We start from the raw sequence: 27,500 nt of genomic DNA, 5'->3' as shown, positions 1-27,500 counted from the left end.
ATAGTTTTCAAAGGCCAGTATCACAGGGGTAACTACTTGTGAAATCTCTGGATCTTATAAAGAAGCTATGATATTTTCCAACCCTGGTATATAATACCAAACACCTATTGGACATTCACCAACCCAAAAAGCCGTGATTGATGAAAATGGGATAAGTAGTAGGCCTGCTACTAATTCCAACAAGTGCAGCTGCACTGCAAGAGAGAAATAGGAGCTAACTTTGCTATTTCTCTTTGATTCGGTTCACTGGCTTGAGAATATAGGCTGTAAATAGCTCTGACAGCGAGAGAAGCTGGGAGCAGAAGATAATGCGGTCCCTAAACTCCCTTGACTCCCGGAGGCTTGCGTGCTGGCTAGCTCTAATAGCTGGATGCCCTGCAATGTCAACAGTGTCTTTGGGCTGTTGTCTCTCCTTCCCCGTCTAGCAAATACACCCTACTATCGTGGAGAAACGTATGATTAATTCAGATAATATCTCAATGGCAGGAGCTATCGGTTTTATGGCCTTCTAGGGACATATTAACACATTGACCTTATTGCAAAGATGTGCGGATTTTGTCCATCAGTCAGTGATGTAAATCCCTTCCCAGCAAATACTAAACGCTGACAATTGTGCCGTCCATAGGCGCATTACAAAATACATAAAAATACGACAGGCGTACTTACTTTGACACTTCAGAGCTGCACGCGCACTGATCTGACAGTTACAAACGTCACACCAGTCCTGCGTGACCGTCCTGGAATCGAACCGGTGCCCTTCGCCGCGCTCCGCTTTGACGCGAGGGTCACCCTGCGTCTCCGGGGTGAAAATGGTCCAGGCCTCGCGCCGCTGAGGCTCAGACCGGGCAAACCTTACCACACCGGTGCGGCCCTGTGTCAGTCTCTCTACCGGCAGCCGCCCCCCTGCCTCCCCGTCCGGTGACCCCATGGAGACGCCGTTGTTGTTACTGCTGCTGCTGATGCCGCTGCCCGGGGACGCGCGCTTCCCGTGCAGCACGTCCGAGTGCGCTCCTGTATGTCCATTTGCCGCCAAAGCGCCTGGCATGACAGTGATCTCTGCTGTCCTTTTGTGTGAATTTCTCTTTTCTCCACGTGTGTTTTGATTCAAGAAACAGTCACACATGTTTTGGCTGCGGTCATTGCTCTGTCCCCGTTGACTTTCTCGACCCGCCGGTGTTGTCCTGCTCTCTGGGCCGCCGCTGTCGCAGTCCGTGCGCTCGCCTATGTCCCCGTCCACGCTACGTGGCGCATCAGCGCGCGGCGCTGCGCATCCTTCGCTAGGCGACGCCGAGCCGCATGCAGTTTCTCCCGCCAGTGCCGGAGAGTCGGAATGATGAATCGACAATTTCAGCGACGCTGCATCAAAACCGCGACCACCTTCGGATTTCGCCGAGCTGGTCTCCAAGGTCCCGGAGTATTTCCTTAACATGATTTTTTCAAGGGAGGTTTTCCTCGGCATTTTCTTTCTCACGTTGATGAATTTTAAGAAGAGCATTGGAGGTTCCGAATCCAACCGGTGTTGTGGTCCCGGGTTCTGCCCCACCACACTTGCAGACGCCATCGTGCTTAGTTGTATAATTGCTGTAGTGGTGTGTAAATCTGTCCACGGTGTGCGTGTCTGTGTTGTTGTTGTACTACTCTCCGTGATCAGATTGTAAACTCCGCTCACGCTTGGAGCAAGCGTGTAGTAGTGACGCAAGGAATAACTGTGACATCGTTTTAATGTCACGGGAGAACCCTCTTAAAGAGACAGGAGGTCGCATTTAAGTAACATTTTATTGGCAATGACCATACAATTGTATTTTACATGGGTCAAACAATTTTAAGTTACTTACTATTATAACATACAATTATATACGGCAATTCAAACAGTTTATATTTTGGAATGGGTCCCCAGTTATAACTAGTTAGAAGCTCTTGTTACAGTACACCAATTTACTACTAACCCTTAAAAAAAACTAGGATACGGTCATGCGTGCCAATGACAACCAGATGTTATGGTATTGTAAGGCAATATCTGGATGTTATAATTCACACAATTATGAATCTGTAAAACACTAAAAACCCATAGTGTATACAGCTTAAGGAAGGGGATGAGAAAGTAAAAGCCAGCAGATGGAAATGTATGCAACTTTCCACATTGCTAAGCACATAAAACCACAAAATAAAAGTCCCACAAAGGGCCATCACACTTTTCAGTGTCATCCAAGCTCTTTCGGTTTTGTTTTATTCAAGCAGCCCTCTAATTCAACGGCTCTAACTAAGCTCATACACGGCGCACACATCAATGTTACGTGAAGTCTCACCATGAACTCCCACATGATAAAAACAGAAAGAATAGTATTATGGTCGTCTTAAAGTGCTCTGCTCCTAAGGGTGAATTCCCTGACACACACACACACACACACACACACACACACACACACACACACACACACACACACACACACACACACACACACACACACACACACACACACACACACACACACACACACACACACACACACACACACGATAATGTACGCTAAAAATCTATCAGTAAATTCAATTTGTAACAATGACACTCATAAAAGGAAAGTGATTGTTTCACATCTGGAGATGTGCAACATTTTAAATTGACTCAGAGAGAACGAAACCTTGTGAGGAGTGTTCCAATAACAGGGGGCGAGAGATAATAAGATGAAAAGCAATGCTTATTTCAGCAAAAACATTCAACATCAATCTCGTTTATCTTTAAAAGCTTTCCAGATGCTGTCTCAGTGAGCCCCTCAAAGAACTCGTAAACTACATACATCTGACTGAGCATTTACCCTGCCACTATACATGGCGCTGAATCACTACGACAGCCGATTACAATCACCATAATACGCATAAAAGCATTAATGAGGTTTGTATTGAACCACTTTGTGGAGGTCTTCTCACCACCACAACCCCGCTCAGAAAACACTCCCATATTCCCAGCATCCTCTCTCCAAATTATAAATCATGTTTCCATCAGTTGTTTGTGTGCATCTCTTTCCATCTTTACGTCAAGACCTATCGATAGGATGCATTATTTACAACACAGGTCGTTATCAACTCTGTTAACCATCTGAGTGGCAACCAATATGAGACCATCCTTTGGAATCCAATGATGGTGGGTGTGTGGTGTGTGTGTGTGTGCATTTGTGTGCGTGGGTCAGAGTGAACGCTGGTTACAGTGTACAGGGCCTGGTACTGGGCTTCAGTGACGCTGAAGCAGGGCTGACCGTTCCTAAACTGTGGGGAGACACAAAATCAATACGTTTCAGCCACTCAAAGATACATGCTGTCATTGTGTCATTCAGAAGGGTCAGTTTGGTATGTGTCATTTGTTGATGATGCTCACCTTTCTATGACGCTGTTGTTACACTCTAGCTCTCGGACCAGGATCTCCATTTCCTCTTTCAGATGATGCATCCTGGAGGAAACAAAACACGTCATCCCTGTCTCTCTTCTACAGACAGACAGTCGGTCACACGGGAAGGCAGACATACGGACACACCTGAAGACCATTTGTTCCTTTTCTCTAGGAGTGTCCCCAGGCTCCGGAGCTTCTCTCCTGGGTTGGAAGCTGAGAAGGACTATATCCAGAGCCTGGTGTGGATGACCATGATGACGAGGAAGATCAACAACATAGGTGACTCACACTCCCAGCAATTCAAACATAATCAGAGAGACAATAATAGGGTGAATGTGTCCACAGTCCTTGTTTGAGACGTGGACTACAGTGTTATATGGTAGCAATACAGTGGCAAGGGTGACTCCCTGATACTGGGTTCGATTCCTCATGTTCACAGCCTAACTCTGGCCTTGTTTATAAAATCGGTAGCCATTTTGGGAATGGCACCTGCTAAATAACTAAAGAGTAAATAGTGAAATAGTATTGGTCCCCCGAGCCTTGAAGCCCACCTTATTCAGATGTCCGTTGCACACCTCCAGGTCTGCCAGCAGGCCGTTGGAGAAGGAGTTGAAGTCATCCAATCTGCTCTGGATCCCCACCAAGACACTAACAGCAGATAGAACCAGTTATATATCAGGAGTCAACATCAAGAGCACATAAAAGCATGCCAGAAGATTGGTGCATGTCTGACATTGTACCGTCTTTGTGTACAAACAGGAGTAGCAGGGCGATTAATAGCCTTAACCCAGGGGTGTGATGTCGTGGAGAAGGTCTATTGAACTTTCGGTAAGACTTTAATAGAATGACAGTATCTCTCCCGACCTTCTTTAAAAAAAAGGTCACAGTATGAATGAATGTGCGGTTGTGAAATGCACTGCTCTGAAATGAACAGACAATTTATATGATTTACATGGACAAGGCTAATGTTTATCATTCTTTCATGTTAATAAACATACAACTGGACTGAATAGTATATATGTACAGAAGAGTTAAAGCGAATCACTGTTGTAGACGTTGAGCAGTAGGGCTGTGCGTTATGGACAACATTTTTCATCACAATATGGGTTATTTCATATCCTGATAGAGACACAGTATATATCACGATATAGTACTTTTTCTGTAAATTCTATGAAAACATTTCCACCCAGTATAAGCACATACTACTTTTTTTAATAATCCTATCAACTCAATGCAAATTAAAGTCACTGCCGTAAAGTAAAATAACGATAGAAACAAAAGAGGGGAACATCTATCGATAGACATTTTTCTCCTGCTCCCCGATATATATTTTCATATCGCACAGCCCTATATATAAAAGAGGGCAGCATAGTGAAAGTGGCGCCGAGTGAGACTGACTGACTGATTCCCTGAATCAGTGTATTCCACCGAACACACTGATTCACATGTGGTTCTTTGAGCAGTGTAGTTAAAGTGGGGTTGCGGCAGACTGACCTGCTCCAGGTGCTGGTGGTGGCCAGCAGCTCTTTGTATCTCTTGACGCTGTCTTCTCTGAACAGAGTCTTCATGCGCTTCATGCAGGTGGACAGGTGGATCCTGAGGGAAGAGAGTCGACGGTCAGACTCCCAGGATGCGTGGAAGAGCTCAGCCTTCGGGTGGGGGCTGAACAGAAATGTCAGGTTTCGTGAGCAGAGGCACACAAACTCACTTTTCAAACTTGTGGATCTGCTCGTCGTTGTATCCCAGCTCTGTGGGGACAATGAAAAGTTGGTTGCCACGTACAGGCAGACAATGCATAGCTCGACAAGGAACACAGAACTACCATCACTTACTGCCCGTTTGTCTGTCTTTACGGTACATCTGATGGATGGCCGAGATCTTTTCCAGCAGCATCTTCATCTTCTGATGGCTGTGGGACGCAGAGGTCAAAGTTCAAACACAACACACACACACACACACACACACACACACACACACACACACACACACACACACACACACACACACACACACACACACACACACACACACACACACACACACACACACACACACACACACACACGCACGCTGCGACCCCCTGCCCCTGTCTACCTCTTGTCGTTGGCCAGACTCTCGGCCAGCTTGGCCTGTTCTATGAGAAGGTGTTCCAGCTCGTTCTGGAACTGCTGGACGCCCCCCACGTACATGGGCAGGTGCTCGCGGATCTGCAGAGGGGTCAGAGGTGCACGGAACTCGGTTGTTTAATCGATCATATCAATGTTAAATAACCAGGTTAGGAAGGTCAAACAAATCTTAACTCAAGATCATCAAAACACCCGCTCTATGGTGAGCTTGTGTCTATCTTACTAATTAAATAATCTCTTGTGAGTATAAACCTCCGCTATGTCTACTAGCTTCTATCATGTGGACGTCTAATGGCTCCCACCAGCTGCAGTTTGTTGTGGTTCTCTATGAGGCTGGGTATCTCTGGAGGGTATTGGCCTCTGAAACAAACACACACACACACACACACACACAGAAGAGGCACATTTAGCTGAAGATGAGAAACTGAGAATCAGGGAGCGATCCCAAATGGTTTCTTAAACCAGATTGATGCCACTGTTTAATGAGTATGGAACAGTGCCGGATGGATGAACTCACATTTTGTGCTCCAAGTCGAGGCAGGCCTGCAGTCTGAGGCTGACCATGGTGATGCTGACCATGGCTGCCTCACAGTCCCTGCGGAGCTTCATCCTACACAACAGCAAGGCAGAGGATCAGAAAATGTCCTGGGGTTTATGACGTAGGAAATGTGGGAAGTGATTTCGGAAGCCGGGAAAGGAAAGTGCTGGCTACCGAAAATAATAATTGAGATAATGTCAAATAAAAATCATAATGGATGTCAATATCCATAATGGGTGCAATGTGGTCTTCAGCCAGCAGATGGCGATATGTTGTAGGCCTACATATAATTGAGAGGGGATAACATCCCTACTGGGCTAAAAGGGAATACAATAATAACAAAATAAAGCTTTGGTAATAATAATAATAATAATAAGTAATAATAATAAAGACTTGGTTTACAGAATGCAATACAATAACTAGCAGTGTAACAGTGTTTTTTGTACATGTAACTGTAGTATCCCTGCAGGAGCAGCTCTCTCTGCGCGTGCAGCGTGCGTACTGTCCTCACAAACTGGTGGACCACTCCCACCATCACCTGCAGAGGACAGAGGGGGGGGGGGGACACAGGAGAGTGTGATGACATGAATATGTACATAACATGACTGGAGGAGAGCGCCGGTGAGACTCACCTTAGAGAAGCGGTAGTCGGCCATGACGTCAAACCTGGAGGGGATGGCAGGGATCTCCGCTACAAAGACACAGGAGCACTGCTCAGACTTACTGATGGACGATAAGATAACCACTAGTGCAGAAGAGAAGACTCAATCTATAGGTTATAGTACTGAATATAAACTGATCATTGTTATAGCAAGCAAAATGAAGATGGAACTAACTAAAGTTTTGTTTTCCATCGATTGAGCCCAAAAAAAAAAAAAGGCAATTTGTAGACTGACATGGCCAAATCAATTCACAAAATGGGGAAAAATGGGTCTGGAACCCTCTGAGTCGCGTCTCTAATGCCTCTGGAGGCAATTTAATAGATCTACAACCAATCAGATCAACGCCACGTTTGACATGTCAGAGGCCGCCATCTTTGATGTTTAAACTCCTCATGGGGCACTGCTCTGGACCGTCATCGTATCGATGTGTGTGTGGGTGTGTGTCTCACGCTCTCTGCAGAGGAGGCCGGGGTTTGTGTCGGGCCCCAGGCCCAGCAGCAGCAGGGGCTGGGCGGCGGAGGTGGGGGGCAGGTTGACCACCTTCATGTTGCCCTCCAGGGGGAGCTCATGGCCCAGGTAGAGCAGCTGCAGCCTCTCCACCGCCATGCCGGTCTGGGAGGCCACCTCCTCCAGGAACATGGACACCCTGGAAGGTGGGGGCGATGAACCATGGGTTGATGTCTTTATGCATGATCTACTGCATTGAATGCAGTTACCAACATCTGGTTTATTTACCAACTATCCTGTGAGACCAGCAGGACTGCAAATCGGATTTGATAAACCTACCATATACACAGTGTTGGGGGTAACGCGTCGCGTTACAGTAATGATATAACTTTTTTGGGTAACAAAGTCAAGTAACCAATTACATTTAAAATATCAGTAACTACACTACTTTACTAGACTATAGTAACACGCTTTCCTGCATTAACCAAGCCGTGTTTGCCTGCGTGTAAAGTTCTGTTCTGTTGTGGTGCGTGCCGTGCATGTGTGCTGCCTGTGTGTCTGCAGCGCCCGCTTGCCTCGGCACGTTGCCATAGCGATCGATTTGGGTGACGTAGCTGCTTGTGCGAAGGAGTGTTCAAGTGTTGGAGAGCCGAAGCAGGTGACACGGAAAGACAGGCTGGTTGCAGGGTTCATTCGAGAAGACATGCTTCCCCTGTCGACTATTGAATCGCCGAGACCTCCGCCTGAAGTGTGTAAGTGATATAGTACTGTGTTATACCGACATGGAATCGAAGCTCTAAATAATTTTCGAGTCCTTCCTGGACCATGTGTCCACCACCGCGGAAATTTGGTCCGCCAACAACAAAAGATACGTAGGAATTGGTTTGAGCACCGAAACACGGTTCCATTAGGGAACCGGTTCCGACATAAACGGTTGTAACAAGATCGAATAAGAACACACATTTCGTTGCCTCATAAGGAATGACGGTTCACTGGATAGACAGCATTACTTTAAAACTTGAGAAGGCTGCTCTTGCCTGCAAGAGGGTGAGAGGAAGACAAACTTAAGATGCCATAGCTTGCGAAACAGATTAGGTTCCTTCAGCCTTTGGACCACATAAAGTAACAGCATGTGTCACCGCCGCTTAAGTGCATTTCTGTTTTAATTGTATGGGATAAAGGGACCTTTTTATATTTTTCATTGACCACTTAATTTTTGTTCTCATGTTTCCCAAAGGCTGTGTTTTGAAACTTGTGTGTTGCTACTGATTGACCTTACCATAGCCTACTTTATCCTGTTGTTTGTGGATTTTACAGGGAGGCATTTCTTTGTGCAGACAGGGATATTGTATGGGGTCACCTTAAGTGATGATAGGGCTATGATGTTTGTCCATGTATCGACAGTAAATTAAGAAACGGGAAAGTAAAGTAATAAGTTGTGAAGTTACTTTTCAAATGCAGTAACTAGTAAAGTAATCTCATTACAATTTACAGAAGTAACTAGTAATAAGTAACTAATTACTATTTTTGAGTAACTACCCCAACACTGCATATACATACTGTAAGTAAGTAACAAGCCATTTATCTATGGGACATGTGTATACTCTGCATTGAATTACCACTCTAGATCATCTAGTTATTTGATGTTGGCCTGAGTACTTGGCTCCTTTTCGTTTGGCTTTGATGCTTTGATCCAATGTGGCAGCCATACGTGTTGTGGTGGTGGATGTAGATGCAGGAGGCCGTGGCCTGCAGCAGGGAGAAGAGGTGAATGGGCTCCCGCTTCAAGATGTCCGTGGTGGCCATGAAGAACTGGTCAAAGCTCCAGCAGCGCTCCTGGTCCGCCTCCAGTATGCCCGCAAGCACTGGCACCAGCTGGCCCGACATACCCCTAGGGTGGAGGGAGAGGGGGGCACGGAGAGAGGAATAAAGAGGGTGGGGAGATAGAAGAGCAAGACGAGGGGGGGGAGGAAGAAATCGAAAAAGATAGAGAAAAAAAAAAGATTGCATATAAGGAGGAAATAAAGACATACAATTTAAATATAAATCTGTAAAAAATGTCATTACGTGTGGCCAGTCTCCCAGCCAAGACAAAGCAAAAAATGTCCTTTGATTGACATGGTGACGGACAAGAATATTGTGTAGTCACGCACGACCGCGCACGCACACGCACACGCACACACACACGCACGACATACTGTGACAGCTGGCAGCTGTGGGGAAAGTTGTAGCCCCAATCTATAGGTCCGTCTTCATCCCTCTGTGTTCCTGCTATGGATCCCACAGGCTTCTTTGTGGTAATGTTGTACCTATACATCAACAGCATGAAGGTCACACATCAGACTTATATACTCAATATACTAAAAACACAATAAAATAGGCAAGGCCTGAGGCATACATGCACAGTATTGTTTCGCTGTCTATGTCCTTCTAATTTTTCAGGGTTTTCCCAGTCCTAATAAGTTTGGGTGTGTTAGTGGGGGGGAAAGGAAATGTGTTCTTTGATAGGAAACTATGCACATTCAATTGACTTCGGATCATTACGTACGAGCTAAAACCAGTTGCTTTGTGTTAACGTAAGTGGGAGACATAACTACCAAGCCATTTTTTTGACTCTCTTGCGATGAACTGGATGTTCATGACAAAAACAGATAACAATGAAACACAACACCTGAATTATTTTTGGTTAATTTAACAGACGTGCGAGTCAAATATGCAATGATCAAAACAGCATATTTCGATATAACTAAAAGGGGACAGAAGGCAGGCCAGTGGCCTGCAGGTGGAGCCAGGGGTCAGTGTCTGACTGAACATCTGGTTCAGTAAATCAGATGAACTGACATCCATCCAGTAATCCCTGTAAAGTTATCAACTTCCTGCAAGGTAACTTGTCACACACCTGACTAAGAAGCTCGCTAGCTAACACATTTTCCCTTCTGCCTTGGCGTTTGGTCTGCCATTACTTTTCATCAGACACAACAAGCTTCCCCACCCCCACTGGCCCCTGACGTACATGGTGGTCTTGTTCTTGCGGGGCCCACCGTAGGGCCTGAAGGGCAGGCTGCCGGCGGCAGCGTGGTAGAAGGTCACCCCGATGCTCCAAAGGTCCACGGTCACGCCGTAGCCCTTCTGCTGGGGCTTGCGCAGCACCGCACGCTCATACATGTCTGGGTGCTGGACACACACACACACACACACACACACACACACACACACACACACACACACACACACACACACACACACACACACACACACACACACACACACACACACACACACACACACACACACCTTTAAAGTATATTGTCTCGAGGGACTATAGTGAATTATGATAAAGTCAACATACTACCGCCCCAATTTAAAAGTGCACTCAAAAACATAACAAAATGACATATATTGTTGACTATAGGTTGACATGTGCATTCCACTACTATGAACTTTAAAGACAACTTGGTTTTATATCTGTTCATTTCCATATGTTGCTCAAACATGTATCCATGCATTACATAAAATAAATCAACAAATGTATTATTATTCCCCTGTCATGTACAGTCTTGTGCACTAGAGGGCTCCTTAGCACGTAGGAAAAGGTTCAAAAGGCAGGCGTGGTTAGGTCCTCTGCTGTACAAGTACAAGTATTTTCCTTCAATAGACGAGGCTGCCATTTCAAGACTACCGTCATAGGACCACACTACTAGGACACTACTTTATTCTGACATGTCTTCATTACCCAAGTATATTGTTCCTTGGATGGTGAAGAAATCTCATGAGTAACGTGATGAAACACAACACAGGGCTAACACAAACACTAAACTTAACCATCTCTGACCTAATACCTAAACTTAACCATCTCACAAGCTAAAATTAGCAATTGATTAACACATCATCAACAATAAACTAGCCCCTGATGGCGCACATGGACAAGATAAACGACAATTTAACAATAAATGTTAAATTGTTTAATGCTAAAAACAATTCCAGTTCCTTGAATTGGACAGCAAGTTAACATCAGCAAGGCGAAGTGTGAGTAGCTGAATAGTCTTAAAGGCAAAAAGACCCAAATAAAACTAGGTTCCTAGAAATGGGACCCTAGAAGTGCTGTCCTGACACTATTGCCAGCGCTATGGCAGGAACATACTATGCTCTCGGGACCTGCCACAACCCGTTTCAAGAGCAGGCAAATAGCCCCCAGAACGCAGCTCATGCAAATAAAGCCCGAAAATCGACACAACAATCTCAATCTTAATATTGTAATTATTGTTATGTTATGGGTAAAATTAATTAATAATAAAAAAAGATATAATACTTAAATTACTAGCCTATAAATACAAAAATCATAAAGCATGATGTGAAATGAATTTGTAGCATTTAAAAAAAGTAAGAAAACAGGATCTGGGGAGTCTGGAGAGTTTCCCGGAAAAATATCTATTTGTAGTAGTATAGCAGCAGTCAAGAACACTAACTTCCGTCTTTCATTGGTAGCTAACGAATAAACAAATAAATAAATAAATAGGCAGAATTCTATGAGGAACTATGATAATATTTGCTACACTTTTGAAACATCCTCCAATGAGTGAACGGCTCAGCTTACTAGATATTCCTCCGTTCCATAGATGGAGAGAAACTTCTCCTCGTCGTTCAGCTCGCGGGCCGCTCCGAAGTCAGTCAGCTTGTAAACGGAGCGGCCGTCGTCCCCCACCTGCCGCATGATGTTGCCTGGCTTGATGTCCCGGTGCACCACCCCGTTCTCCCGCAGATGGTTCATCCCCTGCACTGCACACAACACAACACAAAGAGGCCTTCATTTCAGGGGCTGGGGTCGGTGGTTAATACGTGGTATTTACACACACATGACACCTTGACTGACCCACACACTGCAGCACAATGCGGAACTCGGTCTCAGGCAGGCCAAAGGCATTCTCTGGCTCCTCCAGTAGACTCAGCAGGCTGCCTCCCGCGCAATACTCCATCACCAACACCTTTTGTTTCGAGGCGAGCTGAACACAGAGGAGAAGAGAGGGAGAGAGTGAAGGCAGGAGCGTGATAGGCAGGGACATAACAGGGGTGGATCTAGCAAGTAGGCTTTGTAATTTAATACCACCCCTTTGGTTTACCTGCAATACCTGAGTCTTACCTCTTCCACAGCGTACAGCAGGACGATGTTGTTATGGTTGAGTTTTCTCAGCATCTCAAACTCCCTCATCTGGACCTCATAGGAGCGACTGTAGCTAGCGGCGTTAAACACCTTCACTGCTACTTGCTCACCCGTTTTCTACAGATAGGATATATTTAAATATATATTTATTGTTTTACAAAACATTTGTTACACATAGAAGGACAATATAGGTCAAATCAGCAACTCCTACTCACCCATGGCCGACGGAAACCTCATATGTATACATATAATACAACTGATAGGCCTACAACATTTTGCATCCATTTAAAAGGGTAGGCAAGATGTCGACATACATCACACATCCCACGGCCTCATTAAGTTAACGTTCAACATACGCCTAATGTTTCACAGTCAACATGTGGCTGATGTGTCATCGTTCACCTTGTTGCGGGCTTTGTAGACACTAGCGGTGGCTCCTTGGCCCAGGACATCCTGGATAGACCACAGGTAGTTCACCGTACTGGCCGTCATCACTAAAATGTCAAACAGTGAAGAATGTCGAAGGCTTACAGCCTCACCGACGCATCACACCGTAGCAATATAACGCAATATAACACACACACACACACACACACACACACACACACACACACACACACACACACACACACACACACACACACACACACACACACACACACACACACACACACACACACGCACATAAAGTATGATCACGACTTAAAATTACGGTTCGTAGCTATAGACAACCACTTCGCGTGTTAACCCAAGTAGATATACACACTCAGTGAAAAGTCCGAATAACTTCCCTAACCCAGTGAACAATATCAGCCCACCTACCGTAACTATGTTGCTTAAGAAGGAACAACAATCAAAATAAACTAACGTTTGTCCCATTTAACACCCAAACGGTGGGACTCGAACCATTACCTGGGAGCCGCTGGCAGCTCTGCTCGACCCTCCCCTCCGCCGGGGCCTGACCCTGTTTGCGGAAATGGTTTTGTGTTGGACTAGCAAGTTTTGAAATCGTTACTTCCGATTTAGGCGTGCTATTATTACACTCAAGAAGCATCACGGCAGACATATGTGGTGAAAAAACAGTAACTTCACAACGGCTTTTCTTGAAATTCATTTTCCTGAGAAGAATCTTGAAGTTATGGATGTTTAAACATGTTTATAGACGGTTATATTAGTTTCTATTTCTTTTCGAGATAAACCAAAAATCCAATGTGGAGATTTGAAGGTTTGGCGGCCTCTAGAGGTAGACATCCACACATTTAATAAAAATTGGTTGAGATATGTGACTACTGACTTCAGTAAAGAAGTGCACGGATCAGTAAAACAAACAAGAGCATAATTAGTCAAAATAGGCCAAACCTTGATTAAGCACGGTTTCAATATTGTAGCCTATTATTTGGTGCTCATTGCCGTTTATGATCAGACAAATGAAAAGATTTTATTGCAAGCAAGTTTATTAAAAAACAAATAAAAAGGAAACAGATTACTGCAAGAACTACACATGGAATTATATAAGGCCTATTTGATTATACTACTATTGCTATTACTGTACAATATTGTACCAAAAAAAAGAGTGTACCTCTGTAATGTACAACATTGTATATACAAAGTACACCTGAACACAGGATTTTTTTCAGTAATACAGAGACAACTATAAATAGATTCGACATTACAGTCTTCTTTTTTTTAGTTCTGCTTTTTCAAATGGACACAATAAATGCATATTTTAAACATATTCCATTTAGACAAAAAACTAAAAGCAATCCCCATTTGGTCAGTTCACACATGCACACCAAGTTCATTCACGTGCACCACGGCAGGGCCAAGATCTAACCGGGCCCCATGGAGACAAGATGGCCCTGACTCCTTCACAGCATAGTTGGAAAAAAGAACCCACGGTATCCCCAAAGTCTACATTTGTGTGTATTTGAGTGTGCACTTATGTTTAGTACAAGTCTTCTCACTTAAATCACTCACTGCAAGAAATACAACTCAAAGAAAACCCCTACAATATCTCCAGTTGTCATGAGGTAAGCGTAACAGATAAGACAAACAAACCCCAGGACGATTAACAAACATGACCGGGTAGAGAGGGACTTAAGTAGGTTTCACTGGTCAGTAGATGGGATGTTATTGAAAATAAGAGGAATTAACTATTCAATACGTAAAGTTGAGAGAAGTTCGCAAAAGGGATAGTACATTGTAAATGGGAGTTTGCAGAGAGATGAAAACATTAGGATTTCTCTGTAAATATTCTCATTTCAAGGTTTTCCCTAAAAGTCGTGTTTGGTCCATACACGGTTCTGGGTATAACCTTTGTGTCGTGAATGCTGGCCTGCCACTGGTGTTGGTACTGCACTGGCTGGAAGCTAAAGGGAACCCAACCTGGCCCTCATCTATTCAATTCAAGTCAATGCTGAATGTCACCATCATTGAAAGCAGATTGCACCTCCCCCTGTCTCCAGAAGGCAGTTTGTTCCCTTTTATTATATTCATCTGGTCCAGAAACAATATTTGTGGTGGTGATGACAACTGGATGTGAAATTACATATACAACTGTAGACACGCACTCCATATACTGACACTCACATATCCATACACAGCCGACAGGAACAAAGTTTAACTTTTTTACAATTTATATATATATATATATATATATATATATTAACCAACTTGGAGTAGTAATAATATAAGCAATCCTTTTTTTCTTGTTCTTTTTTCTTAACTAATTGGATGAGGTGGTTGGTTGTGCTTCTACCAAAAACCTTCAACCCACTCAGGAAACATCCTCAGTGTGTTTGCTTCCAGTTACCCATGATCATTAAACATACATACACACACACACACACACTCAAACACACCGCTAGAAGTGTAAAACCCTTGTTGTCATTAAATCAGAGTAAAAGCGAGTATAAGAGCAAGCTATAATCATACTTGTTCTTATTGTCTTATAGCTGTATGTTGACAATGCTGATGCAGTCAGTCCGCTTGCCAATACAACTGCCCAGCATGCTAAGAGAACCTGAAAGGCGAATAGCTGCCAAATAAAGACTCAACACACACTGACACACATATATATCCTGGGTTGTGCGTGTGCGTGTAATCCAACATCATGCATAGGAATGGTGGATTAAAAAAAATTGCCCCTTACACACAGGGACGGCTGCAGGGGAAAACAAAACATAATTCCTCAAACTGCTAGTTTACTTTTATTTATTTACCTCCTTTATTGCTACAGATTCTGAATTACGTGTCAGGGGTTGGAAAGCACATTATAATATGCTGCTCCTGCGGTCCTAGTGGAAAGACATAGCAACAGTACTCAGCGTTGTCCGTGTTGACTCTAAATGGGAAGAGGAAGGCCATGCGTAGAGAGAAGCCATTTGATTTAGGTTGATATTTGGCCCCAGCTCTCGCTTGTAGTCTTGCGTCACATTTTTCCTCTTCATCCATCCGTCGGTTTATCTCCCCCACTCACTCTTATATTCCAAATCAGAGTTGGTGTGACGGGATTGGACCGAGATCTCAAGAAGAGTTTCACAGTCTATTGTAAGGAATAAAACACCCCATTTTCAAGTCCACGACGGGTCATAAAAGTAATCTACTGTACAAAAAACTGAAAAGTTTCAACAGTGCTCAATGTTCCTCACTCAAATAGGTGTATAAATGTCAGTAACAGTCTTGCACTCAAAAAAATCAACCCGCAATCTCAAGCATCGCAAACTAGTGTACTATAAACCCTGAGTCCTGTTCCCTTGTGTGTGAGATGGTGTTTGCGGACAGATGAATGGGCTCAGTCAGGGATCTCACGGAAGGTGATGGGATGTGTGGGATAAGACAGAGGCTGAGATGGAGCTGGTGGTGGCAGCTAACAGGGACGCCTGGAGGCCGCTAGGTCAATGCTACATATGTGTAGTAAAGTAGTTGGGGTCTTGTGTTGTATGGTGAAACTTAATGAGTCAATTACCATGCGTGTATCAGACAGGAAGTTGGGATGAAGTGTAAGTGTGTGTGTGTGTGCGCGCGTTTGTGAGGGGTGGGTGGGGGGGAGAAGCAGTAAAGAGAAGATGGGGCAGTGTGTGTGTGTGTGTGTGTGTGTGTGTGTGTGTGTGTGTGTGTGTGTGTGTGTGTGTGTGTGTGTGTGTGTGTGTGTGTGTGTGTGTGTGTGTGTGTGTGTGTGTGTGTGTGTGTGTGTGTGTGTGTGGTGGCGTTCTAGGCCGGACAGGACTTGTCGTTGGACTGGGGCGGAGGGGGCGGCGGCGGCACAGAGTGTGTGTGGGGGGAGGGCGGGGGAGGGGGCACGCTGGAGGTGGGGGAGCCCGTGACGGGGCTGCCCCCGCCGCTGCCCCCCTTGGGGAACACCACGGGCTTGGGCCGCGTGGCGGGGGGCCGGCACTCCCGGAAGGAGGGCACGGAGGAGGAGAGGCAGGAGGAGGAGGACAGGGAGAGGGAGGGGGAGGTGGCGGAGGGCAGGGGGCTCCGCAGCTGGGTCTTGATGGGCCGGAAGGAGGAGGGCACGTCGCTGGCCGAGGAGACGCTGCGCTGGAGCGGGTGGCCGTGGGCCGAGCCCCCCTCGCCGTCCCGCAGCAGGCGGGAGTGCAGCGGGCTGGAGGGCTCCGACGCCCCCCCGCTCCCCCCCCGGTCGCCCCCGCCGCTGCCGCCGCAGACCCCCTTCAGCTGCTCCAGCGTGTCCAGCACCACGTCGGGCGCCGGCCTGTGCTTGGAGGCGCTCTTCCTCTCCAGCTCCCGCAGCTCGCTCAGGGCCGAGCTCATGGCCGCCTCGATGTCCTGCGGAGAGGCGAGGGGTGAGCGGGGGGTAAACATTAGCACGGGGGGCGGCAGGTCGCGGAGCACGCCTGGCCGGTAGGAGTGGCGTGCGCTCACCTGGGAGCTGTGGTCCACCTGGGCTATCAGCTCGGGGTCCAGGGGTCGGTGGTTGCTGAAGCTCTTGGAGCGACCGGCGGAGGACGTCTTACGCATCTGCGGACTCTCCACCTGAACGCACAAAAACACAGAGAGTTTCTCGTCGAGGCCGATTGAGAATCGAAAAACCACTCCCGGCCCCTCCTCGTGGTCGGGGGGGGGGTGACTGTGGAGACGTGTGCGCGGCGGGCGGACCTTGGTCTTGAGCGAGGCGTGGCGCGTGATGGAGTTGAGGATGCTGTGGGCGCTCACTGGCCGCTTGTCTCCGCTCTCCTTGGCCATGACCGCCCCTACGGGCAGGGAGGCGGTCCGGGCCCCGGGGCCCGCGCCCGGGCTGATGCCGTCGCCCTCGGAGCCCCGGAGGGCTCTGCGGATGCTGCCGGACTCTGGCCGCTTCCTCATCCTGAGGGAGGAGGGGAGACCAACCGTCAGCTCGCACTCGGGATTTTGGAGAAATCTCAAAAGGGGAGTGGCCAGAAAAAGTTTGATATCAATAGTGTGTGAACTAGAAGCATAGGACACACACACACACACACACACACACACACACACACACACACACACACACACACACACACACACACACACACACACACACACACACACACACACACACACACACACACAAGACGGAAAGGGAGAAAGCAATCTAACACAGACAGAGAAAGAGAGAGAGTGAGCAAGAGAGACACTGACTTGTTCAGGTTGGCTAGGTAGATGTCAGCTACGTGGGCTCCGGTGGGGGAGGCAGCGCTGCCTCTAGTCGAGACCCTCTCCTCCAGCAGGTCCCGGGACTCTACATCAGGCTTGGGGCTGCCCCGGCCGCCATCAGGCCTAGAACACACCGTCAACCCCTCAGTACACACCAAACTACCACAGCATTAACGCGCACATTGAGTTATCGTGTGCATCGGCGGGCGCTTAGGCAATGTCATACATGTCTTGGACCACGATGTACTGGTGCGGCACCAGTCCTTCCACTCCGTTGTGTCTCCCCTCCCACCAGTCGTCTGTGGCTCGCTGGTACAGGAGGAGGGAGGCGCCCTTCTTGAACGAGAGCTCCCGATTGGTTCGCCCGGTGTAGTCGAAGCGAGCGACGGCCTCGATGGGGTCGGACTCTGAAACGCCCAAGGAGCCTGAGGTTCAACCAACGTATGTCGCGCAGTAGAGACGAAAAGCAACGGTGAAGAAGGAGCAAGAGAGGGATAAAAAGGGAGGGAGGGGAAAGAGTGGAAAGCGTTAGTGCCAAGCAGGACGGAGCAGTGCTTCAGGATACCTCAAGGGCTTAGTGATAAAAAAAGAAAAGCCAAGCGTAAAAGCTTAGCATTGCGTAGCGAAATTACAGGTAGAAGCTGAGACAATCAGTAAACAACATAATTAGTGGCATCAGGCATGCTTTCCACAAGCCAGCAGGAAGGATGTGAGTTGATTAAGCATTTTTGTGAGATATAAGCAGGGAAAGATGACTTTGTTATACTTGTGTGAGCGCTGCTTACCGTCGTCACTGATCTGGACCACAGTGGGGGTGTTGGGGGCAGAAAGGTCGACCAGGGGGGCCTCACAGTGGGGGCTGTCACTGGTAGAGGGAGACGAAGGAACCACAACCGATTAGAAGCCAGACAGAGCTGATGCACTCCGTCTTGGACACAGTGACAAAGATGACTTGATGACTCACTGCATGTTCCCTAGCAGTGCTGCTCCTTTTCCATTGTGACATCCACACCGAGCAACACAGACTCACACGCACACACACACACGCACGCACGCACACACACACCTTGGCTCGGCACTGTGCTGAAGTCATCAGAAACACCATCCATGAAAACCATTCTACTCCCGAGCAATAAAAAAACATTAGGATTGCAAAATCCATCAGGTTTCATGTAAAGGCATGTATGTGTGAGTGTATGTGTGAGTGTGTGAATCTGCATTGATGTGCGCATGTGTGTAACAATCCTCTGATCTGCATTTCTCTGATGTGTTCTGAGAACCGCTGTGTGGTTTGGCGCATCAAAGGCAAGCTGTGCAGGCGTGATAACCTATTTTGTCACATAACTCCCCAGAGTGTGTTTCCTGACCAACTTGCACCAACTTGTTTCAGTCACTTTTACTGCACCCTCGCTGTGTGATGGCAGTCACATTTGAAATTGATTGTTGCTCGCACACGTATGTTGGTGCACGTGTGTGTGTGTGTGTGTGTGTGTGTGTGTGTGTGTGTGTATGTGATGGTGTTGCGCCTCCCAGACGATGGTGCAGCCAGGTGCTCCTTTAATCTCCTGTGTGTTAGAGAATAAACTGTGCCTTGTGTGCCCATACCACACAAGACCAGACCCCACCACAATAGACCACACTAGACAGGACCACACTAGCCTGACCACACTAGCTTAGCCCAAGCCACACTAGCCTGGCCAAGCCCAGACTAGCCTAGCCTAGCCTAGCCCAGACTAGCCTAGCCTAGCCCAGACCAGACCACACTAGACCAGACCACACTACACCACTAGACCGGACTACACCACTAGACCGGACTACACCACACTACACCAGACCACACTAGACAGGAACACACTAGACCAGACCATAATAGACCAGACCAGACTAGACCAGACCAGACAACACTAGACCAGACCGCACTAGACCAGACCAGACCACACTAGACCAGACCACACTAGACCAGACCATAATAGACCAGACCAGACAACACTAGACCAGACCAGACCAGACCACACTAGACCAGACCATAATAGACCAGACCAGACAACACTAGACCAGACCATAATAGACCAGACCACACTAGACCAGACCATAATAGACCAGACCAGACAACACTAGACCAGACCGCATTAGACCAGACCACACTAGACCAGACCACACTAGACCAGACAGCACTAGACCAGACCGCATTAGACCAGACCACACTAGACCAGACCACACTAGACCAGACAGCACTAGACCAGACCGCACTAGACCAGACAACACCAGACCAGACCACACCAGACCAGACCACACCAGACCAGACCACACTAGACCAGACCACACTAGACCAGACAGCACTAGACCAGACCAGACAACACCAGACCAGACCACACCAGACCAGACCACACTAGACCAGACCAGACCACACCAGACCAGACCACACCAGACCAGACCGCACTAGACCAGACCGCACTAGACCAGACCGCACTAGACCAGACCGCACTAGACCAGACCGCACTAGACCAGACCACACCAGACCAGACCACACCAGACCAGACCGCACTAGACCAGACCGCACTAGACCAGACCGCACTAGACCAGACCGCACTAGACCAGACCGCACTAGACCAGACCGCACTAGACCAGACCGCACTAGACCAGACCACACTAGACCAGACCACACTAGACCAGACAACACTAGACCAGACCGCACTAGACCAGACCGCACTAGACCAGACCGCACTAGACCGGACCACACTAGACCAGACCAGACCAGACAACACTAGACCAGACCAGACAACACTAGACCAGACCGCACTAGACCAGAACACACTAGACCAGACCACACTAGACCAGACCGCACTAGACCAGAACACACTAGACCAGACCGCACTAGACCAGACCGCACTAGACCAGACCGCACTAGACCAGACCGCACTAGACCAGAACACACTAGACCAGACCACACTAGACCAGACCGCACTAGACCAGAACACACTAGACCAGACCGCACTAGACCAGACCGCACTAGACCAGACCGCACTAGACCAGACCGCACTAGACCAGACCGCACTAGACCAGACCGCACTAGACCAGACCACACTAGACCAGACCACACTAGACGACACCAGACCTTACCAGAACACGCTAGACCAGACTAGACAAAAACCGGCCAGACTAGACAAGACAAGACCATGCTACAGTAGACAAGCCTAGACTAGTCCAGAACACACTAGACTAGACCGGAACAGGCCAGACACGACTAGACCAAAACCAAAAGTATCAGACTAGATAGACCACACTAGCCCAGTTAGACCATACCAGACCAGAGAAGTGAATAACAGGCTGACAAAATGTAACCTGGTGCCTTCCTGATATCTCCATCATCCACTACCCCTGGAACCCCCCCCCCCCCCCCCCTCATCAACAGCTCCCCCCCAGCCCCCCACATCACAATTAGAATGTCAAACATCCTGGGTTCAATCCCAAATGTCCCAAACTGTAAGAGTGGATTCACGTCTAATACGAATAATCAATAAGGGTTCACCACTACGGTGTACAACATCCCCCCCTCCACCCAACACCTGCTGCCTCCCCCTCACCAGAACTCCTCCAGGGCTCCGGGGGCGCTGTACACGGGCCCCTGCAGGTCCCGGGGCCCGGGGAAGATGCCGTCGTGGTGGATGATGATGGTCTTGATGAGCTCGTTGACGTGCGCCTGGCAGGACACCTGGTCGTGGCCCTCCGGGACCGACATCAGCGTGGGGCCGAAGCAGATGGCAAGGTTGTAGGGGTCCATCATGTTGTCCTCACTGTACTGGGACAGGCTGGGAGGGGGGGGGGGGGGGGGGCGGGGGGAGAGAGTTAGATACTGTGTCGGAGTGTGTGTTGATGCAAAACATGCAGGAGAGTGTATTTACAAGATAAGACAAGAATGTCCGGACAGATTTACGAGCCAAGGGCGATCGCTTACAGACAGACGGACCAAAACACACAAGCATGCCTCTAACGGACAAAAAAAATCAGCAACAACCCATCTACTCCATGTCCCAGAGCCTCGCAACTAAGTGAGAGTGTGAGTGTGCTTGCAGGGGTGTGTGTGCTTGTGTAAGTTTGCAGAGTCGGTGCTATGGCTGAACCAGATGACGTGCATAAATCACATCATTGACGGAACAGTAGGAGTGAGAGAGGACAGTGTGGTACGAGCTCCCTGATTCACCACCACAAGGAGAAGGACACACACACACACACACACACACACACACACACACACACACACACACACACACACACACACACACACACACACACACACACACACACACACTTTACCCAGGGCTCTCACGTTACCATTCAGCCACAATCCGTCCTTTCTCTCACCCGCTACGATCCCCTTTCTGTCCGGCTCTCGTCTGTCTGTCAGCCTACACTCAGAGGCGTCTTAGTCAAGTGTGGGAGAGAATTTGTGTCCCAAGTGTGGATGTGTAAGTGTGTGTCTGAGTGTGTATGTGTAAAAAGAAACTGTGATTTAATGGCTGATCATATTGCAAGACTGAACCTATTGCATATATTGCATATTTTGACATGTGTGTAGTCTTAGAAAAAGTCTTAGATAGTCTTAGAAAAAACAATCAGCCCAAATTCTTGAAGAAAAAAGAAAATAATAAAAAGGAGAAAAAGCCCTCTAGGGGGTTATAAGGGAGATTTACAGCCTAAAATGCCAAGGTTAGGGGGTTAAAGGGTTCAATGTGGTCGGCAGCAGTACCAAAGGGCTACCAAATCTGGTCATCTAGAACTGTGGGCGCCCATACTACCAGACAACCCAAAGTTAAGAAGAAGTCAGTTCATCAGTAGATATAGTGTTATAGGGTTTGTGCGCGCGTTCGTGTTTGCGTTTGTGGTGTCCCACTGCTTACTGGTTGAGGAAGGCAAACAGATATCTCATGATGATGAGGGTCTTGCTGGGCAGAGACTGCAGAACCTTCCGGATGTGGACTGCTCTCTCCTGGAGACTTTCCATAGCTAGAAGAGATCACACACACACACACACACTTAAATACTCAATCGTTTGCACACAAGCACATCCACACATACAAACAATTGCGCGCACACACACACACACACACACACACACACACACACACACACACACACACACACACACACACACACACACACACACACACACACACACACACACACAGTAAGACACTTACAGACACAGGATATGAGTTCATTGAAGACCTCCTTGGGGAATAGGGCGTGGTCCAGTCCTCTGAAGTAGAGCTTCAGGACGCCAGCGATGGAGTCCATATCGTGGTCATTCTGATCCCCTGCCAACGGATCCTCACCTACAGGAAGACCGTGAGACAGACAGGAAGTAAGACACGGTAATAATATAATACAATAAACATTGTCTACAGAGATAGGGGAAACACTAGTTAGAGTGCTATTCCTTGGCAAGTTCCTCATTTACATTTAGGGCATTTAGCAGACGCTTTTATCCAAAGCGACTTACAATAAGTACATTTGTCATAAGAAGTGCAACAATATATCGCTGTCGGTACAGAAAGGATGTTCATAGAACCAAGTGCAAGTACAACAATCGCTAGGCTAACCAATTCCCTGTGTTACAGCAATGATAGCAGCTACTGCAGTTGCTACACAGTTAAGTACTATAATACAATACAATACAACACAATACAATACAGTGTACAATGGTGGCCATAAGGGGGAGGGTGGCTATGCAGGGTCGAGGTGGACTCTGAACAGGTGAGTCTTGAGTCTTTTTCGGAAGATAGTGAGCGACTCTGCGGTCCTGAGAGCAGCAGGGAGCTCGTTCCACCACTGAGGTCCCAAAACCGAGAAAAGTTGTGACTTTGCTGAACGGCCTTTGCTAGCTCTTAGCGATGGCGGTACCAGACGTCCAGCTGAGGTAGTTGAGCGGAGGGATCGAGCTGGGGTGTGTGGCTTTACCAATGCTTGGAGGTAGGCAGGGGCAGTTCCATCGACTGCCTTGTATGCCAGTACCATCGTCTTAAATTTGATGCGAGCTACCAACATTTCTTTTAGGTCAACACTTTTATTACATTTATATTATTCCTGGATCTTTTTTCTTGGTACAATTCTTATAATACTGCTTTAACAATGTCAATGTCTGCTTTCCATGCAAATAAAGCTCTTTCGAATTTCATTGAATGAAGGATCTACTTTACAAGGGACTCTGGAGGTTAATTGGTTTGAAGTCATGCTGGCTTACCTCTCTCAAAGGCATTCTTGATGTCATTCACTTCCACCTGGGAGCCAGACACTCTGAAGATGCCCTCATGCTGCAGGCCTGCACACACACAAACAAAATTGAATATGGCTTCTTATTGCATGATTATATTTTCAAGAAATTACCATAAAGACTGGAGTCTAGAATTTGTATAAAATTACAATTTCTCACAGAGCCAAGCGAAAATTGTGTACGGTGATAACAGAACCAATCAGGGCTCAGTCATAGTGACATCTGGTGTTAAACCAATCACATTGCTTGAAAATGTTCCTCACCATGGCGACTGATGAAGCGGATACAGCTCTCCACCATCAGAGGAATGGTCTGACCCGAGTCCTAGAGAGAGAGAGAGAGAGAGAGAGAGAGAGAGAGAGAGAGAGAGAGAGAGAGAGAGAGAGAGAGAGAGAGAGAGAGAGAGAGAGAGAGAGAGAGAGAGAGAGAGAGAGAGAGAGAGAGAGAGAGAGAGAGAGAGAGAGAGAGAGGATTATATTTAGGAAGTGGATAGAAACATTTCCTGGCAGGAGGATTTCTGCACCTACACGCATAGATGCACAAACAAACGTGCATGTGCAGACACACACGTGCACAAACAGAGAGGGAATGAGACATGAGGGATTGAAATGGGGGGAGAGGGTGGGAGCAGCACCTAGCAGCTGTTGCTAGGAGACAGCTCCTTTTTTTGTTCCTTTTGTTTGTTTTGGGGTTTTGGGGTAAAATGACATACAAACGACAAACGAGATAGGAGAGGTTATGTGCGCGATCAATTGCATGTGCCAATCACGTGCACATCTTGGGTTATTGTGGCATGGTGTGATTCGATAATTATTCAGGATATATTGTTATTTTTATTTTATTTAAAACAAACATTGCATGGTTGAGACACCAGGGGGGGCTCACGCACATTCAATGACATCATTGCTGTGGATGCAATAATTTCAACCAGCATCAAAAATCACAAAGACTGCAACGGACAAAGCAAGGGCATGCTAGGCTTTTCCATCTATGCAGATGTCCACAAGACTAGCAAGCACATTAGGTTGAGTGGGATGGATGATGTATTTAATAAGTCATAAACCTTAAGCTACACTGAGGAAACATACAGTCACGGCTGGAGATATTCCTGTAAGTGGATTATGAGCCGACATCAGACACGCGTACGCACACACACAGACATACGGATAATTACCTGCTTCCGCACGGCTGAGTTTCTCCGTCCGCTACACAGAGAGAGCGACAGAGAGAGAAGCGTTACTCTGTCATTATGTCTGCAGAATCTATTTATGCACACAACTGTGGAAGCGGCCTATTTGTACAGACACATATGCACACGTGTTGAGAAGGACTATACACCGTGATAGAAGGAAAATTGCTTTAAGCGAATAAGGCTAAGATCATTGCCTTGTTGCCTTGCTGTTTTTCTGTTGGTTGTGTGTATGTGTCTGCGCGTGTGTGTATGTTTGTATGTATGTATGTATGCATGCATGCATGTATGTATGTATGCGTGTGTGTGTGTGTGGGTGTATGTTTGTGTGTGTGTGGGTGTATGTTTGTGTGTACATGTGTGAGTGTGTGAGAGAGTGAGACAGCAAGAGATAAATATAAAAGAGAGAGGAAAAGAAAAGAAGATAGCAAAAGAGAGCTAGCATATTTCCTTCCTCCACCACACCTACCTGGCAAGGCAACAGTCGGTCTTCTGGCCTAAAGCAGGGAGGGACAGGAAGAGAGGGAAGGGGGGGAGAGATAAAGAGCTTTAGTGGAGTCCCAGCAGGGGTTACGGTTAGGGTGGTGAGTGGGGGGGGGGGCACAGCTGGACACAGAGACTTCCCATCATGCATCACACATTGTCCGAAACATTCCCCCCATCACACATTTAGACGTACACCCTGCATCACAAATTTAGACGCACACTCTGCATCACACATTTAGACACACACACTCCGCATCACAGATTTAGACACAGACTGACACACACACAAATAATTCAGGGAAGCTTTTCCTGTGGGAGCAAGGGGATGGGGTTGTCTCATAGGAACCCCATGCACGGACTCAGAAGGCACAGCTGCATCCACATACGACCCTGCCACTGGAGCACGCAAACACACACCTTATGTGTCTCGGCACACGACACACACGACACACACACACACACACACACGTGTGGGTGTGGGAGGATATGTGTATTTTGTTTAGGCAGACAATGTGGTGGTAAAGCTCACTCTCTCCCAGGGTCTTCTGGATGAGGTCATGCTTGGCCTCCAGCTTGGTGATCAGGTTCCTGCCTTCCAGAAACTCCTTCAGCTTCTACATAAACATGCGGAAAATAAACCACTTGAGTGCTTTCCTTTTCACGTGGAATTCCCAAAGGATACCCGATTCTGATTGGCTCTCACCGTGAAGTAGAACTGCTCCGTCTCCTGCTGATTGGCCCGCCGCTTGGCCAGGCTGGGCTTGCTCAGGTAGGACTCGCTGAGGGTGGACTTGACCGACTCCATGCTGTTGCTGTGGTGGAAGCACTCAGACACGTCGTAGTCCTCCACCGTCACCATGTCCTGGATGGTGGACAGCGTGGCCTCCATGGTCTTCTTCACCTGGCAGAAGAGAAGGCTCAAACGCGTGAGAACCCCCCCGATTGAGCACATGCTTCTATCTACAGCCCCCTGCAGTGGATTCAGATCCGTATCTGAGGCGGGACGGGCGTTACGGTCAAGGACACCTTCAGTTACGCCTCGTGGCCACTGCACCGTCCGTCAGAGGATGTCGGAAGTCGTGGCTGACAGATGGGGGAGCTTTCCAGGGTCGTCAGAGCCCGAGTAGTGTCACAGTTCTTACATTTGCATACACGATCTGATTGAGTGCACGGATCCACAATGCATTGCGCGTCCGTCCCCAAGTCAATGGGGATCAGACAACGGACGGAGGCAGTGGGCACGAGGCTTTAGGCTGTATGGTGTCCTCGAGTGATCAAACCCAGTTATTTATGTTTGGGGTTCGGACAACCTGAGCCTCTACACTATCTCCCGTCCCGGCGATGAAGTGGAGGAGAGAGGGATATGATGGGAGGGAGGGTGGGTAGAAGGAGAGGAAGCCACAGGGGAAGAGAAAGGAGTGATGATGAGGATCTCTGACCTCTTCGTTCTCGATCTTGAGGGTCGAGAGGCGGGATTGCAGCTGCAGACGCCTCTGAAGCAGCTCATCCTCTAATGGCATCTGGGCACACATCATACCCATCTGATGTCCACACGCACACGCACACACACACACACACACACACACAAAATGTAATCTGTATTAACA

The 27,500-nt window shown here is 47.5% G+C and overlaps 3 protein-coding genes across 5 annotated transcripts in view; all 3 read right to left on the bottom strand.

Moving 5' to 3' along the window:
* The window catches only part of rassf5 (Ras association domain family member 5), a 16,268-nt gene extending 14,581 nt beyond the window's left edge, over positions 1 to 1,687 (bottom strand). The window contains exon 1 of the mRNA XM_060069800.1: positions 667 to 1,687. Coding sequence (XP_059925783.1) covers positions 667 to 1,561 — 895 coding nt within the window. The 5' untranslated portion in view covers positions 1,562 to 1,687. The remainder of the gene's footprint in view (positions 1 to 666) is intronic.
* Positions 1,688 to 1,757: 70 nt separating this feature from the next.
* ikbke (inhibitor of nuclear factor kappa B kinase subunit epsilon) lies at positions 1,758 to 13,332 on the bottom strand. 2 transcript variants are annotated; one of them, XM_060069798.1, is made up of 21 exons: positions 13,226 to 13,332; positions 12,716 to 12,807; positions 12,293 to 12,430; positions 12,026 to 12,155; positions 11,750 to 11,931; positions 10,169 to 10,329; positions 9,354 to 9,464; positions 8,867 to 9,046; positions 7,158 to 7,354; positions 6,679 to 6,737; positions 6,493 to 6,584; positions 6,026 to 6,118; positions 5,811 to 5,868; positions 5,477 to 5,589; positions 5,215 to 5,291; positions 5,091 to 5,130; positions 4,877 to 4,978; positions 3,934 to 4,030; positions 3,527 to 3,618; positions 3,371 to 3,442; positions 1,758 to 3,261 (listed from the first exon to the last, which is right to left on the bottom strand). In XM_060069798.1, the coding sequence occupies exons 2-21, from the start codon at positions 12,803 to 12,805 to the stop codon at positions 3,198 to 3,200; spliced, it is 2,148 nt and encodes a 715-aa protein (XP_059925781.1). In that variant the 5' UTR covers positions 12,806 to 12,807; positions 13,226 to 13,332; the 3' UTR covers positions 1,758 to 3,197. The 2 variants fall into 2 exon arrangements, with proteins under 2 accessions (XP_059925781.1, XP_059925782.1); XM_060069799.1 differs by having other exon boundaries at positions 13,136 to 13,277.
* A 417-nt stretch (positions 13,333 to 13,749) lies between these two features.
* Positions 13,750 to 27,490, bottom strand: LOC132470874 (SLIT-ROBO Rho GTPase-activating protein 2-like). 2 transcript variants are annotated; one of them, XM_060069796.1, is made up of 16 exons: positions 27,333 to 27,490; positions 26,597 to 26,794; positions 26,423 to 26,507; positions 25,877 to 25,904; positions 25,393 to 25,423; positions 24,482 to 24,542; positions 24,189 to 24,266; positions 23,146 to 23,280; positions 22,846 to 22,951; positions 21,532 to 21,756; positions 18,733 to 18,812; positions 18,174 to 18,372; positions 17,933 to 18,070; positions 17,432 to 17,639; positions 17,198 to 17,308; positions 13,750 to 17,101 (listed from the first exon to the last, which is right to left on the bottom strand). In XM_060069796.1, the coding sequence occupies exons 1-16, from the start codon at positions 27,432 to 27,434 to the stop codon at positions 16,526 to 16,528; spliced, it is 2,361 nt and encodes a 786-aa protein (XP_059925779.1). In that variant the 5' UTR covers positions 27,435 to 27,490; the 3' UTR covers positions 13,750 to 16,525. The 2 variants fall into 2 exon arrangements, with proteins under 2 accessions (XP_059925779.1, XP_059925780.1); XM_060069797.1 differs by having other exon boundaries at positions 18,174 to 18,354.
* Positions 27,491 to 27,500: the final 10 nt, after the last annotated feature.

Source organism: Gadus macrocephalus, chromosome 13, assembly GCF_031168955.1.
Source record: "Gadus macrocephalus chromosome 13, ASM3116895v1".
Classification (NCBI taxonomy): domain Eukaryota; kingdom Metazoa; phylum Chordata; class Actinopteri; order Gadiformes; family Gadidae; genus Gadus; species Gadus macrocephalus.
The sequence above is the reverse complement of the archived record's forward strand: the minus strand, read 5'-3'. Positions and strand labels throughout refer to the sequence as shown.